The 15,948-nt window shown below is 43.1% G+C and overlaps 1 protein-coding gene and 1 long non-coding RNA gene across 3 annotated transcripts in view; one reads left to right on the top strand and one right to left on the bottom strand.

Moving 5' to 3' along the window:
- Nucleotides 1-9,946: 9,946 nt before the first annotated feature.
- Nucleotides 9,947-11,999, bottom strand: LOC110474311 (uncharacterized). Its single transcript, XR_002466060.3, has 2 exons — nucleotides 11,761-11,999; nucleotides 9,947-10,415 (listed from the first exon to the last, which is right to left on the bottom strand). It is a non-coding gene; the product is annotated as an uncharacterized LOC110474311 (long non-coding RNA).
- A 60-nt stretch (nucleotides 12,000-12,059) lies between these two features.
- The window catches only part of PSME4 (proteasome activator subunit 4), a 43,698-nt gene continuing 39,809 nt past the window's right edge, over nucleotides 12,060-15,948 (top strand). The window contains exon 1 of one of the 2 annotated variants that reach the window (XM_021537670.4): nucleotides 12,060-12,310. In XM_021537670.4, the coding sequence (XP_021393345.3) occupies nucleotides 12,138-12,310 (173 nt within the window). In that variant the 5' untranslated portion in view covers nucleotides 12,060-12,137. The remainder of the gene's footprint in view (nucleotides 12,311-15,948) is intronic. The other variant, XM_085575736.1, reaches the window with a different exon arrangement.

Genomic DNA, 15,948 nt, shown 5'->3' with positions numbered 1-15,948 from the left:
TTGGAAACTAAAGCATAAGAAAAAACACTCAAATTTGTCTGGGGCATCCCTCCCTGAATGAGGCTGAGTGACCAACTTACATCTCCAATCTCCATATGACTTAAAAAACTTCACCCAGAGTTTGAACAGACCATTTCTTTCTCCCCCCGGCCCGTGCTGGGGCAAATGCCAGACTCCTCAGCTGGAGCAGCAGACCCCAGAGAAAGCAATCTCATTCCATGCAAGCAATTCACCCAGCTTTCATCAGTATCTAGTAGTGCTTATGTTCTCATTAAAACACCTTTCCAAAACTGTCATAATGAGATTTTTTTTTGTCTATATGCTACAGATAAAAAAACAAGTCAACAATTGACTCAATTGAGTCTCCAGCAACACACCACAAAGGTTTTCCTCTGATATATTCTACATTTGTTTGAAGCTTAAGTTTCCCCCCACCGTATTTGCTTTTTTTAAAAAGAAACAAAACTTTACAGGCAAAATTCTACATTAGAAATAGCATTTATCCAGCCTTATAAGATGAATTCTGTTCTCACTCACCAACAGATAAAGGTAAGTTAACAGTAACTTTACAATAAAAATTAAAATAATTTTATTTGCTCTCTCCATGAAGTAATTTCCATCCACAAGCACCTTGTGTTCTATAGTAATACAACATAACCTGAGTTGTTCATAGGTTTGGATATTAAGACTACAGGGAGGGTCAAAATAAAGTCCTAGAAAAGTAACAAAATTATATTTCCCAGACACACAAATTAACTAGAGAAACAACCACTCAATTCAGCACAGAACACAAATATTCACATAGAAACAAAAAGCTTCCAGTATGACAGGGAATAGGAACCTAATGGACAAAACTTCATTTGCTTTACCTATATAGCACATGAAATCAAATCTTTGCCTTTCTCAGAGAACATACATTTTTCTAATGTGGAATCAGCACCATTTTGTTTTGAAAGAGGAGGATTCCACAGGAAGAGGAGCAGCACACAGACAACCTTTTGTAATTTGCTGCCATCTGGCAGCAGTGAAGAGCAAGACCAGTAAAAAAGTCGATTTATAGTAGAGTTCATTGCATTAGAAAGCCACACAAGTCCTGAAAGCAGAGCTTATCCTGGTGCTGATGACACTTTGCTACCTGCAGATTCCAGCACTGGCAGCAACATTTTTTATCACTACAGTCTTTGACATTTCAATTATTTGTCATAACATCTTGTCCATCTTTCTTTAGACAAGTCCAACTCTCTCCTTATTTAGTAGAAATAAGTAGCAGAAAACTTCTGAAGGTTATACTGTGAAACATTTAATATTTTGCTGCCTATGTAATCAATATTAGAAACCAAAGGTTACTCAAACACACTAATTAGCAAGAAAGCTTTAGCACACACTATCAAAAAATGCAGGCAGCCTACAGAGGGTTCTGAATTTCCCTCCCATTTCCAGCTGTTTATTTCAGGGTGGTGGCATTGGCCTAAGGAGAACCAGTTGGTTGCACTTCCCAAATTTACAGCCAGTTTTAAAAATAACAATAACACATTTCACCACCAAACCCTCTGCCCCTCCTCTGGACACAAAACCTTTAAAAACCTCCCAGTATTCACTCCAAGCACTGTAAAACTTTCCAACAACACTGTTCTTTAGCCATGGCATGAAAAAGGGTATAGTAAAAATTATTATTACTGGAAAACACCAAAATCCAACAGCAGTACTCTTGCAGCTGAACACCAGGGACCAGTACAAACAAGGTTTTTCAAGGAGCAATCTTGGCAGATCAGTGACAACAACCTCACAGTACCTGGACAGGCAGAGGCAGGGCTGCCAGCAGAATCTCTCCAGGAGCAGGAAGCTGGCCTGGAACCACAACTACAACACAGGTAAATCCAGGACTGAACACACCCATGATTTAAAGGCAAGAGTTCTGCTCAGCCCTCAGCTTAGGTAGAGCTCCTGCACCAAAGAGCAGAGGGGGCATGGGTGGATCCCAGGTGAGGCTGGTTGGGAGGGGCAGAGCTGTTGGTGCCCTTGACTCTGGCCAGTACCAATAAAAAGCAATTTGATTAAAGCATCTCAGTTACTAAGCTTTTGAGTTGGTCATTTGAAAGTTGTAGCTTCCTCATGAGTGCTGTTTGTTCATCTCTGGCACAGAATAGGTGGGGAAACCAGCTTTCTGGTTCTTTCATTAGGCACTACTGCTATCTCTGTGTGTGGCTGTCACCTCATACCACTGCACACACCTGATATTTCCCACTCCCAAAATTAGTGCCTTTGGTATTCACATGGATACCCCATCAGGCACATAACCTCCCACCTTGCCCTCTTGATTCATCCTTCACCTTGTAACTACTCTATTTTTCTGCACCATTTTTAGGTAACCTGGCTCCTCCTCAAACCTGCTGTGATTGCGTCTCTCTCTCCTGTTACTTCTTATCATAAAAGTTTCTTGATGTATCTTTAGCTGTGCAGCTCTGTTTATCTGAACCAAACTCTAGACCTGATTCACTTGCAAACTGTCCCCAGATGATTTTGAGAAGTTTCCCAACAGACATCAAAGCCTCCAGATAAACAAATAATAAAGATACTGCTTCTGTTGCCAGGTTATTACTTTTACCTAGGGAGCACGGAGTATCAGGGAAGAAGTCTGGAAGCCATGTAAGCTTAGTTTGACCTTTCCAGCATTTTTTCACTTATTTTCTGTAAATGGTAAAGCACATTAGATTTTATTTTTCTGTCCTTTAAAATAATGCACTGCTGATTCCTTTATGTTTTCTTCTTCAGGCAAAATTATAAACTTCTAAACTTTTTCACTAGTCTTCCTTTTCTCCTCATTCCCATAGAATGTTTTCTTTTCCTAAATTGCATTTATTTCTCATTTCTGAATGAAAATTAAGGGGATTGCTTCCTCTACTTCAAAGCTCTACAATCTTCTTCAGGGTCTTTTTTGCAGTCCTTATTTACATATAAATATACTGAAACCTTTTGGAGGGCTTAATCTCCCAGTTTTTCCTCTTTACTGGCTATCAGGAAATTTCTTCTTTTTAGCACTACAGATTAAATTTGGAAGTCTACAGGGCAAGACAGGCACAAAGAGGGCTTCTTCAAGGGCTTTATTCCGGTGGTTGAGTGATTAATGACTTTATAGCTGAATCTCCAGCATGGGGAGGTGACCTGGTTACAGCACTTGTCTCCAGGATCCAAATCCCGGGACGTGATCCATGTGGGAAGAACCCCGCACCTGCTCAGCAGCCCCTGAGCAAGGGGACAGTCTTGCAGAGTATGAGTCACACCCACACAGATCAGATTTCAGGAGTGCAGCCAAACTTTGTGTGGACAGGAGCTAAATTTGTCCCTCGTGCTCCAAACTCCCAGACTGCTTAACATAAGGGAATACGAGTGACACATACAAAATTGTGAGCCTGTTATTCTCACAATTTTGTGTTATTTTTTGTTTTATTTTTGTGTCATAGCCTGATTCTTTAGGGCATGAAGACCTATCAACTGTTTCTCTGAATGAAGCTTTTATTTTTTAACTTGGGCAATTAACCTCTAAACCTTCACCAATAAAACCACATGGAAAAAAGTTCAAAATTTCAGTCTAAATTAAGTTTTAAAAAGTATTTTCACCGATATATTTAAAAAAGGAAAGAATTTTCAAGTAGATCATTCTTAGTTGGTAGTTGTGAAGTTTTAACCTGAAATGATAATAAGAAACTAAAACATGTAAATACTTGCTATGAGGAAATCAGCCTTGGAAACTTGCATCATCGCTGCAAAGTTCTTTTAAATTACAAAATGTTGGGAATTAAAATATGAGTATATGAACTGATGTGTCCTATGACAAAAACAACCCCCATCTCAAACAAAAATGTGATGGATAAAGTTAAACTATTCAGTACCAAAGCACAGGAATCAGGTAGAATTTGGGGTTAAGTCTGTCAGTTGTCTGCTGGCATGAAAGGTCAAGTCAGTCTTGGCTTGATGACTAAATCCAAACACTATAATGCCTACATTTAAATTGTTTCGATAGGTACACAGATTGAGCCAACATTTGATTTATGAAATATCCATTCACAGCAAACTCATTAACATTTGAGGGAAACATTGAGATTCTACTGTTATGTTTTCCTCTCTTGCACATGCTGAGGAGGAAGAGGAGATGTGATCATTTAAGGCAGTAAGCTTTATTCCCATTGAAACTTAGGAAATTTTAAGCATCACCCTTCCCACAGCTGCAGAACAATGCTGTCAAATTTAGGGAGGATTCAGGGCTTTACAGAAGATCTAAGAACACACTAAATAGTGTGGGTTGCTAAAGGAATGGTTTCTCAGGGAGGTGGGTTGACAGCATTACATTTTGCAGCTCTGTGAAACTATTTGATTCATTCTCCTGAATTGCATTAGACCTTTATTTCTTCTCAAAAGCAACAAAGAGAAAATAGCTAGTATTTCAGAATCTTGCCCTGTATTAATGTAGCCTGTAGCATCAGAGGAAATCTCACCGAATTGATTACTGCTTCACTACTTGGAATTGGATAACTTCTGGATTTCATTCTCCGAGTCTGAACATGTGGCCAACTCTCATCAAAAGTATGATTCAAAGACATTTACATGTGACAAATTTGGTGAAAGTCAGCATCTGGGTGAAGAAAGATGCTCTCTTGTATTCAAAAGGAGGGATGCTATCGGTCCCAAACTTTCATCCATCTTTATAACTTGATGGCACCTTTCCCATCCAACCTAGCAGAAACTTCAGTGGTTCTGATAAAACAGGAAAAATCAGCAGGATTTTTGTAGACCACACAAGTCTGTATAATTATAGATGTCAAAGAGGCCTTATTATTTCTCACACAGAAAAACTCAGGCCACTAAAAAAATTCCCAGATAAAAAGTTACCAACAATCAAAAGGGAACAACTTTTCACACTGTGCATGAATCAGAAATTACTTCTGCAGAACATGAGGCCAGAACATAATGAGCTTAAAAAGCAGATAATTGAGAGGATGAAATACCCATTTAGCACTATTAAACAGAGCTAAATAGCCTGTGACTCAGGATGTCTGTCTGTGAACTAAGAAAATGGAGAGTATGCAGGGGGGAAGTAACACTGTATGCATGCCCAGTTCTTAATCTTTAGTTCTGAGTTTTAGTCTTGTCACGGTGAAATGGACAGGGCCTATGCCTTTAATAATGTTCAGCTCTTTATTAAAAAGTCAGCTCGGCTGGGGGCTGTTGTAGCTTTTTCCTGGTATCCAAAGGGTGAGAAGGCTGCAGTCTGTCCCTGGAGTCTCCGTGGCACGCTGGTAGCTGAAGGTGAAAAGGTGTCCAGTCTGTAGCTGAAGTCCCGATCAGCAGACCATCCTCTCTCCTCCTGGCACACTGGTAGCCAAAGAGTTGGGGGATGTGCAGAGCCTGCTGCCAAGGATCCAGCAGCAGCTATTCCTCTCCTTCCCTCCTGGTAACACCAGGAAGAGTGTCTGTTCTCCTTGTGCCTGCTTCCCACAGCCCAGTCCACTCTGGTCCTCTGCAGGTTATGGTGACAGATCAAATACAGACTAGGGATGGGGTTCCCTTTTCCCCAACCAGCACACCCATCCAGCCCCCTCCACTGTGCCCCTCTTTTTCATTTTGGGGTGTTTTTCATCCCCAAAACTCCCTCCCATGATTCCACTGGATTATTTTGCATCCCAGTCCTAGTTTGGGTGGGGGTGTAGGTGATTCCCAGGAGCAATTGGCTAATTAACATTTCAATGTCCGTTCTTAGCTCAAGCCAAAGTGTCCCAGCCAGGCTGTTTTGTTCTTAACAACAGGAAAATGTTCTTGCACATTCCCACAGCAAAGACTGAGGCCAGCCTGAAAGAAATAGAAAGCTTTGCAGAGAGAAAAAGGCACAGAGTCTGGGAATGTAGTGAGAAAATAAGACTACCTAAGTGAATATATAACATCAAAAAAATCACAGTGAGGGCACCTGAAGGAGATATTCTGCAAAATAACTCTGATGGTACCAGCTGCTCGCTGAAAAGCCCCTGGAGAGCTGGTGGATGCCATCCCTTGCTCTGTGCAGTGCAGGATCGGGTCAGGTGCCCTGGGCTGTTGGCAGGACTAGCTATGGCTGCACTCACACTGCTGCAGCTGCTGTGATGCTGAGGTGCTGTGTACATCCAGCTCTTGGTGCTCTGAACTTCGTAACACCTCTGGCATCTCGACACCACCCCAAATTCACTTTGCTCCTGACTTCCCATCTCAAAACTCCCCGCTTTTCAGAGGTACTAATTTGCTGGGGATATTGAGGGGTAAGAAGAGTGATTCTGGCCCAGTTTATTCTAATTTCAGAGCCTGTCAAGCCTCCTGCTAATACCACTGCAGATGCTGATGGCTCTATCATTCCCAGGCGATGGGGGCTGGAATCTCTAAGGACAACCATTTTTCCAGCAATGCCTTTGGGTAAGCAGATTAATTCAGAGCATAGCTACAGGATTTGAGCAGGCATTTAGCAAAGCAAAGAAGGCATGAATCAGGCTCTGCATCGATCCATTGCAACACTACTGAAAAAGAAAACACATGGGGGTTGTAGATAGTGGTATCACAGCCACAGTGAACGCCCACCGGATTGTCCGGCAGAGCCCTCTCTGGAGATTACAAGCTGTCTTTTTCCTGCTCTTTTTGTTCAAGGCAGATTCTGTTTCTCACTTCAATTTTCTAAACCCCCTGAGTTTTTTCACCCAGTTCTCAGTGCTTTGCCCAGCAGAAGGGCAGCTGCTGCCTTTGTACTAAGCAAGGCTTAGTTTTCCACTGGGCTTGGCTTCAAAGTAATGACACACAAATGTAGCAAAAGTAACATTTCCTCTCCCTGAGATCTGAATTTATAGGCCTCATGTGCTCTTTAATTGGAACATTCCTTCTATCCTAAATGGCTTTTCTGACAGTTATATTTCCAAAGTTGTAAGGAAGTATTAATTTACAGTTATTGTTTCTCTTTGAACCATTCTTAGCAGCATACCTGGGACAATAATAAACCAATTTACAATTCCTTGAATCCTGGTGTTAGTCAGCAGGCCTAGCACTACCATAATCACGTCCCTGACATAATTACACTTATTATCCCCACATTACCAAGGCATAAACAACATGGCAGGTTAGACCAAATGAACACCAGAGAGCTCCAAGTTTGTGCCATGTGATTCTCCCAAAGGTTTGTTAATCTGCTGGGTGTCTCCTTAACATACCCCATGGGAGAAGCTGCTGCTTCAAAACGTGCCAAAAAGTCTCCCATGCAGATTCCATGCACAAAACCACTCAGCCAGAAGCAAAGGATAGATAATTCTTTAGCAGGAGAGAAAGGATTGGTTGCTTAAGGGAATATTTAAGTGAGATTTTTTTCTCTTCCAGAATTCATAAATATTTAAATACTTCTGATCCACATGTCCAAGCAGTAAACACACAATCCACCCACAGAACTAAAGCCTGAACAACTACTTAAGCTATGGCCATGACAAACATAATTATTTGTGCTGAATGCTGCTTAAAACAAGACTGAAAACCCGAGCAAATATTTTTGGTTGCTTTTTGATTTATCCTGCATTGGGAAATCAGACCTTTATTTTTTTTTAAATTTTCATCTTGACAAGGAATAGACAAACCAGAGAACTGCAGATGAAGCTGCAACAAATGCACTTGCATTTGTATTATTGTTTAAAACCAATAAATATGATCATCCACCCAGGCACTTGGGGTAAGGTGTGTCACAATCCTCTGTGGCAAACACAGGGCAGCTGCATGAGATACCCAAGTCCATAATGAGCAGTTTCTATGAGAGTGGCTGCAGGTTGCCAAGGGACTGTGTTTCCTTGATTTCCGAGAACAGCAGAATCCCTAGGAATAACCTTTGTGAGTTCACTGTCATCACATGCTCCTCTGAGGCTGGTTTCTGTTTGGCAGGAGAGTGAGACAGAAAAATCCACTTCAATGGCTCAAGAGGAACAGAAAAGTAACCCTAATGTCTCTTTCCCCAAAGTTGGCTGCATTTCTGTAATGTCCAGGAAATTATTATTTATTTCAAATAGCTGAGAGTAATTTGGAAAGAACCTCTTACAAAGAGGCTCAAGTCTATTGCTTTTTCTCCCTGCAGGCACAATCGTTTCCAGGGATATCTTTGGGAGTTTCAGACATGTAGAGGAAACAGCCTGTCACAAGCAGAATCTCTGCTGTGGATTTGGGACGTTCATGCTTTCCAAATCTTAGGCAATAAGGCACCAAAAGATAACAAATCCAGGGAGTGGAGAGGAAAAACACTTTTGCTATAAATTAATTTATTTCACCAAGGAGAATTGAGGTTCTGTTCTTGTACGTAGATTGTCCACTGTAAGCACAGTAACCCCTAAGTTCAGCTGGAAAAGAGCCCAAAAAATATTTTGTGAATGGATATAATTGAGCATGGATTTAATTCTCATAAACAGAACCACTGGCAATATAAAGTGAAGGATAACAATGCTGCACCTATTTGGTCAGGCTTGTCTACATAATAGAGTTTTAAAAATTATACAGGTGCCTACTTTAACCTCTTCACGAGGGCCTCTTATTTCTGCACAACAGAAATATTCCACTCACATTAGAACACACAGATCCAAACAGGCATTGCAGAAAAAGAATATTCAATGTATGTGTTGTAGGTGACACCAAACCCGCCTCCCCATCCAACTTGAAACATGTAATGGAGTATTTATATAGCCTTATTTTAGGGACCTAAATTAGTTCCTCTGAATCACACTTTAGAAGAACCTATTTTTGTCCCATACTACACAGGAAACTCTAAGTTCCTCATTCAGATGCTGTAATCACTCTTGCCCTCATCTCCCAAATAGACAAATTCTCTGTAAAATAGAAGTTTTATGTGACAGAGATGTTTCTGAGTTGCTTCTTTGGTACCTTTCAGCACCAGCTTAGTATGACTGACCAGTTTAGAAATATGGGGCTGAGGGGAAGTATCCTCATCAAAAAGCAGCTATTCTTTATTCCTATAGTGGCACTTTGTGAGATATGGGGGCATCATTGACTGGGACAGGTATGATACAGGTAATATGAAGCTCCTGTTGGATTGGCTATTCTTTTCCAAACAGTAAAATCATAAGAGTCGTTTAGGTTGGAAAGGAGCTTAAAGCCCACCCAGTTCCACCCCCTGCCATGGCTAGGGACACCTTCCACCATCCCAGGTTGCTCCAACCCTGTCCAGCCTGGCCTTGGATACTTCCAGGGATGGAGAAGCCACAGCTTCCCTATGCTAGGGCCTCCCCATCCTCACAGAGAAGAATTTCTTGTGTATATCTCATCTAAACCTATTCTCTTTCAGTTTGAAGCCATCTCCCCTTGTCCTGTCACTCCAGGTCCTTGTGAAATGTCCCTCTCCATTTTTCTTGTAGGTTCCCTTCAGGTATTGGAAGGGCCTTGGGCACTGAAAAATGGGTAGAAATCTGTCACTGAAAAAGTATCCAACTTGGGTGGAAAAGGACAGATGGGTCACTAAGGAAAACATCTGTGCTAAGTAGTCCCTGGAGAGGTGAGGCAGCAGGAAGCAAGGCTGAGTGACAAGATTCCCAAATCCCTGTGCCAGTGCTGGTGCTGGCTGCCCTCAAGCATCACCCAACAAGGGAACATGTGGACAACCGCCAGCGTGACCCATGCCACTGTCAGCACTGGAAGTTTCTCATGAATGGGATGATTTTGTTTTTCTCACAACTACTCCACTTGGATTTATCAGCTCTCAGGAGGCAATGCCAAAACCAACAGGTGGCTGCCATATTTGGGTTGCTGGTAATTCATATTCCTCCTACTTAATAAAAGAGGAAGAAGCTGTTGATGTGAAGTGGCACAGACGGGTCCTGTGTTATGAAAGCCCCGTCCTTCATCAGCTGATTCGGGAACCAAATGTGCTTTCACACACTGCTGCAGCCAAAACATATTGCAAACTTGAACAACACATTTATTTTTGACTCACTTGGCAAAATGTATCTCTTTTTTTTTCTCTTTTTAAAGAGCAGAATGGTGGCATAGCAGGGAGGGGAAAGGATTAGGTTTTTTTAATAATTACTACATTTAATTAGTAAATGAATCAACATGCAGAAAATACATTCAAAAAGCAAGTACTACAAGTATGCTTACTACTGTTATTACTAATGGAGAAGAATCTCCTCTCCCCTTGTTTCAGACTCTGAAAACGGGAACGAAGAGATCAGATTAGTTAGTAGGATGGCTGTCAGAGGTGCTGATGGCATAACTTGGCATGTTTTTCCCCAAAAAGGAGTGTTTAATCCTGGTGGAAGGCATTCATGTGTCTGAGGCCACAGCTGAGAAAGCAGCTTGTTGGCTTGGACAGAACAGGCTCCCTGAGGTCAGAGGCGTTAATTCACATGCCAAATATTCCAAAATGCCTGAAAAATCAAGACTTAGTTTTAACTTGGGTTAGAAAGTGCAGGAGTAATTTTTACAACATGGCTACAAAGCAAAGAATGCAGCTGGGATGCTCCTGATGTATCTGCCAACTTCCAATTTTATAAAACTGGGCTAGAATTTTGAATTTTTCTCCCTCCAAATCCAAACAAACTGCATGCTTCAAATTTGACAAACACTTTCCCACATTGGAAATGTCTGAACAAAACACCATTGTGAGTATCAAGAATTGCCTCTAAGTGACAGAAAGTAATTTTAGACTTTTCAATTTCAATGCACACATATTTTCACTTACCCTTTTCATTAACTATAGATATTGTTTTTTAATTACAGTTCTTGGGCCAATTTATCCTTGACTGAATTGCTGATAAAACTATTAATTTCATATGGTTTATTTCTGTTTTCACCAGAAAAATGCTAAATCAAGATATACTTTATCCCCATAGAAGGCTGACCATGATCAAGTTTTCATTTTTAATTCAAGCCAGAAAGGGCAGAGATTCATCTATGAATTGTTTTGCCTCATGCAGTTATAAGGCAACACAAGCGTAAAGTCCCTTTGAAAGATGGCAACAAATTTAGTGAAGTTCAGCTATTTCGAAATAACGTAAAAGTTGTGCATGTGATCCACGAGATCATGTGATACAAAATTTTCTAGGAATTTCAGAAGAATGGGACACTAAACAAAATCCTGGCGCTCCCTTTATTAAAAATACTAGTCTAGGATGAGGAAAGTAAATTATGTAAATGCATTCGTCAGGAAGATGCCATGATGCCCTTGCCTGTCATACTTAGGTTTCCTGTGGCGTTTCTCCTCTCCCTGTCATGTTCCAGAATTTAGTTAGCATCTCTTTTTTTTTTTTTTTCATTTTAACCAGAGCTAGTTTGAGCATAAAGATAGAAAACAGGATTTGCCCTCGTCAGTAGCTCTAAATCTAATCAGTTTGCAGCTGTTGTATGGCCACGATGTAACTCTTGAGGGGAAATTCAATTATATTAGGACAGCTGGAGATAACAGCTATCAGTGCTGTTATCACATATCCCTCAGCAGTTTATCCCACACCCACGGCCCGCGGGCGAGCTCTTCGCTCCTGACTAGCGTTATTTCAAATAAGCCTCTTAGGCAGCCGCGCAATCTGCTATTAAACTCCGGGGCTAATTACAGCACTACCGAATCAATTAGGCTGGCAAAGACCTCGGAGATGACAGTCGAGTCCAGCCTATGGCCGGACAGACCCCGGCACTGAGTGTCCGGTCTGTCCCTGCACCTCTCCAGGGATGGGCACTGCCCCGTTACCTCCAGCGCCCGCCCCATCCCCACCTCACCCCGAGTGTTTTTGAGCGAGAACCAATGCTTGACTCCCTCCCGATGAGAGCAGCCGGCGGGTGAATGTTTTCACTCCGAATTACGCGTCCAGGTGGCGGCAGCTTGAGGAGAAGAGCTTTTCAGCAAACCGCAAAGGCGCAGAGCGCGGCCCCTGAACTCGGGCGGGCACCGTGACCTTTCCGCCCCTCCCCGCGGCGGTGCGCAAAGCACCGCCCCGGCCCAGCCCCGGCCCCGCGCCCCCGGCCCGGCCCCGCGCCCGCGGAGCGCCCGGAGCCGCCCCGGGCCCGCCTTCCGCCGGAAGTGAGCGGCGCAGAGCCGAGCGGGGCGGGCGGGGCGCGGCGGCCGCGGTCACCGGCCCTCCTCGGCCAGCGCCGACATGGCCCGGCCGGCGCAGAAGGAGATCGTCTACAACAAGCTGCTGCCCTATGGCGAGCGCCTGGAGGCAGAGGCCGCCCGCTTCCTGGAGCACATCAAGGGCAACCTGGCCCGCGCCGTGCAGCTGCAGGAGCTCTGGCCCGGCGGGCTCTTCTGGACCAGGAAGCTCTCGACGTGAGTGCCGGGGCGGGACGGGGAGCGGGGCCTCGGGCTGCGAGCGGCGCGTCAGTCCCGTCCCTTGCCTTGCCGAGCCCGGCCGAGCCGTGCCCGGCTCGCCGGGAGCGCCTCCCGCATAACGGAACCGCCGGCACCCGGCCGGGCCCCGCTGCGGCCGCTGCCCCGTGCCTGCCTGACACAGGGCCAGCACTGCCACCTCGGAAACGGGGACAAAGGTGGCTCCGGCCGCAAGAGCTCGCCTGCCGCCTCTGAAACTTCCGAATTCTACGACTTAAGCGCTTGTGCGTTTAGCTCGTGCTTTTGTTTTTAATACGTGTGTATTTTTAATGCCTGTATGGCCACCTGTTTCACCTCTCCCCTTCTTAAGCAAGTTGTAGTTGATAAAATCGCCGTGTAACTTCTGCTATAGGGACACGGCGTCTTTCTCAAGACAGGCCGTTTGTTGGGTCAGTGCTGGCAGGATTAAACTGTGGCTTAATGCTGGGTAAACACCGCTGGTGCCCTTGATATCTTGGCTGAACTCTGGCGTGGGGTGGTTTGTGCTGATGTTGGCCGTGCTGTGTGTGCTGGCAAGGTTGTTCTTATACTGATGAACCCACGGTGCTTTCATAGATAGCACCGAGTACGACATAGGTTTCTTCTCGTGAATTTTACGAAGTACACTTGACCCTATTTTATTCGGGACACTCTGGCACTGTGTATGGCATCACATGACAGCGAGTCCTGTAGCTGCAATCAGTAAATTCTGTGGATGTTTATCACATTTGTTGCTGATGCTGTGTGTGCTTTCACAAACAGCGTTTCCTGTGTGCCAGAAACAACAAAGTACATGTGCTTGAACCGTTTTGAAACACTTACTTAAAACTTCTCTCCTTACATAAGTAATTTTTTATAATATCATTTGAGAATTTAATAGACATTTGTTAGTTAAAGCCTGCTAAATTCAACTATATTGGAATGTAAGCGTCTTTCTGTTTCCCAAGAGGCAGTCTTAGATAGAATTACAGTGGTGGTTGCAAAATGACTCACATGTTTGTGTTATGTGACAGTTTGAACCTGCTTGGAGCCAGTTCAACACAGCTTCCCTTCCCACCCCCTAGCTATCTGCCTACTCATACTGGTTTTGATGGTACCTGTTGTCTATACCTGTGGTGGAACTTCCCTTTCCCATCGAGTTGAAATAAACTTAGGAGTCCCTGCTGTGAGAAAAATGAGCTTTAGCTAAACAGGCTGAATAGACACAGAAATTCATTCTAAATGTGCCTTAGAATCACCCTGTTACTCACTCTGTAAATGGCAATTGCTGTTACCACTTCAGGCTCCAGGGCAGTGAATTTGGCCTACTGCTGTGCTGCTTTATGAATCACAGAAAGGTCAGCAGGCTCCAATTTGTGGTTTTCCACCTACACTTTGAAGTTTGATTGAAGTTTGAATTCATTGTGAGTGTTTGCAGCTTGTCTGATGCCTGTTAGTACCAAGATTTTTCTTTGTGGCATTTTAGATAAAGGGAGGCTCTGAGTGTGTTTGGTGTGGGCAGGGGAGGAAACAGTGGGCTTGGTGTAAAAAAAATAAGCTGGTGTAGTTAATGTGAGAGATGTGCTGCTGCTCTGTTTGACTTGACAAAGTACTTATAGGGATAAAAGGCTGAGAGAATCCAGATTGTTCAGCCTGGAAAAGGGAAGGCCTGGGACAATCTAATTGTGGCCTTCCAGTACCTGAAGGGAGCAAACAAAAACATGGAGAGGTACTATTTGTACAGGCGTGGAGTGCCAGGGCAAGGGGGAATGGCTTCAAACAGCCGGAGGGCAGGGTTAGATGGGATATTGGCAAGGAATTCTTCCCTGTGAGGGTGAGGAGGCACAAGCTGTGCAGAGAAATTGTGGCTGCCCCTGGATCCCTTGAAGTGTACAAGACCAGGCCAGATGGGGCTTGGAGCACCCTGGGATAGTGGAAGTTGTCCCTTACCCATTGTAGGGTGTGGCACTGGATGGGCTTTAAGGTCCCTTCCCACCTAAACCATTCTGTCATTCTGTGAAATACAGTAGCAGAAGTTCAGGAATAGCTAAAACACTTCCAGCCTTGTGGTGTTCATGACAATAGAATCCAATTTTTACTGTCTCTCGATAGTCAGCGACTCATCTCCAAAGTGACTTGCTCTCTTTTTTCTCTCCTGAAAAAAGCTATAATTAATTAAAAGAAAATGCTCAGAATCTTCATAATGACTGCTTACATTTGTTGCTAATGTCTGAATTGCAAAGGCCAGAATTCTTGCAGTATTCTGTGTAACAATTTGCGTATTTATTTATTGTACAGATACAAATGTTAATGCAGGTATGTTTATATGCAAATGAGCAAAGCAAACATGGCATGCAGATTATATACCTGCATAGTTTAACCTCCTCAGCTTTTTACAACTCTGTGCCTCAGGAGAGAATGAAAGTGAAACTCAGATCTTTTATTGAAATAAAAAATTGAGTAGTCTTTCATGGTGACAGCTGAATCATGTAGTTTTTATACCCCCCACAGCTGGAACCATGACTTGGACATATTTATCTTCAGACCAGCTGTTTCAGCTGTCTGATGTCACTAACTGAGTAGGGAGGGAGAACAGAAAAGAGGCAGAATAGGAGTTTATCAGACATAATGTCTGTAAGCTGATTTGAATAATTCTTTTATGGGTCATTTTCAGTGGTGACACCTGGTTCTTTTGGGATGTGTGTGTGGACTGTGGTGAGAGAACTTTCTCTCCTTTTAGGAAAGTAACTTATGATTTGATGAGGCTTCTGAAGCAAGTAAAACTTGCCCCAAAGACTGGCAGTTAAATCTCTAATAATTGCTCCAAGATTCCTCCAGCTTTGTCTGGTAAAAGCTTGTAAAATGCTAGCCAGTTGTGAAAGCAGAAGAGTGAATTTCAGCTTGCCACAGTGTGTGTGGGGAAAGCAGGTTACATCAAAATAATTTGCTTAACTGGTCTTGCTCCATAATTTTTTATGGTCTTTATGTCAGCAGTATACGTTGTCTCAACTTCCCCCTCTTTCATGATTCACTGATTGTTCTAAAAATTAAAAAAAAAACACTAAACATAGTCAATAAGTGAACATATTAATATAATATGGACATTTCATGGTTACTGTCCATAGAGTTAACTCTGCAGCCAGGCAAACACACAAATACCTTTCTATGCTTTCTCCTCCAGCGGTCAGGGGTGTGGGAAGATGAAGGACTCAATTGTGTCCCTGATGGTGTTATTTTATGTGCTTGTCAGGTGTAGACTTATAAAGTGACATTCAACTGTCTTGCTGTAAGGTGTGGAAAAAATGCAGCTGAACTGTTTGGAAGGGGAATGACAGAACACAAAGTTACAGTGAGGATGAATGTCTCCATGGGACCTTGCCAAGTATTTTAATCGCCATAGCCTAGAAGTCTTGTTTGACATCTTTCTCTCATCTTTATCAGGGAAACAGAAGCTTTCTTTGGCTGTGTGAGGGATGTGTGTGCTGTGTACATGTACATGTGATTTAAGCAGTCCTGCTGAGTATGATTCATTGCTTTTCACATCATTTGTCAAAAACTGAGCTTTAAACCAGTCATGATCCTGTTTTGTGTGCTAGGAAATGCAGATGGAGGGCCAGGAA

This window comes from Lonchura striata, chromosome 3 (genome assembly GCF_050655825.1).
Source record: "Lonchura striata isolate lonStrDom1 chromosome 3, ASM5065582v1, whole genome shotgun sequence".
In the NCBI taxonomy this organism is placed as follows: Eukaryota; Metazoa; Chordata; class Aves; order Passeriformes; family Estrildidae; genus Lonchura; species Lonchura striata.
This window is presented reverse-complemented; position numbering and strand designations above follow the sequence as displayed.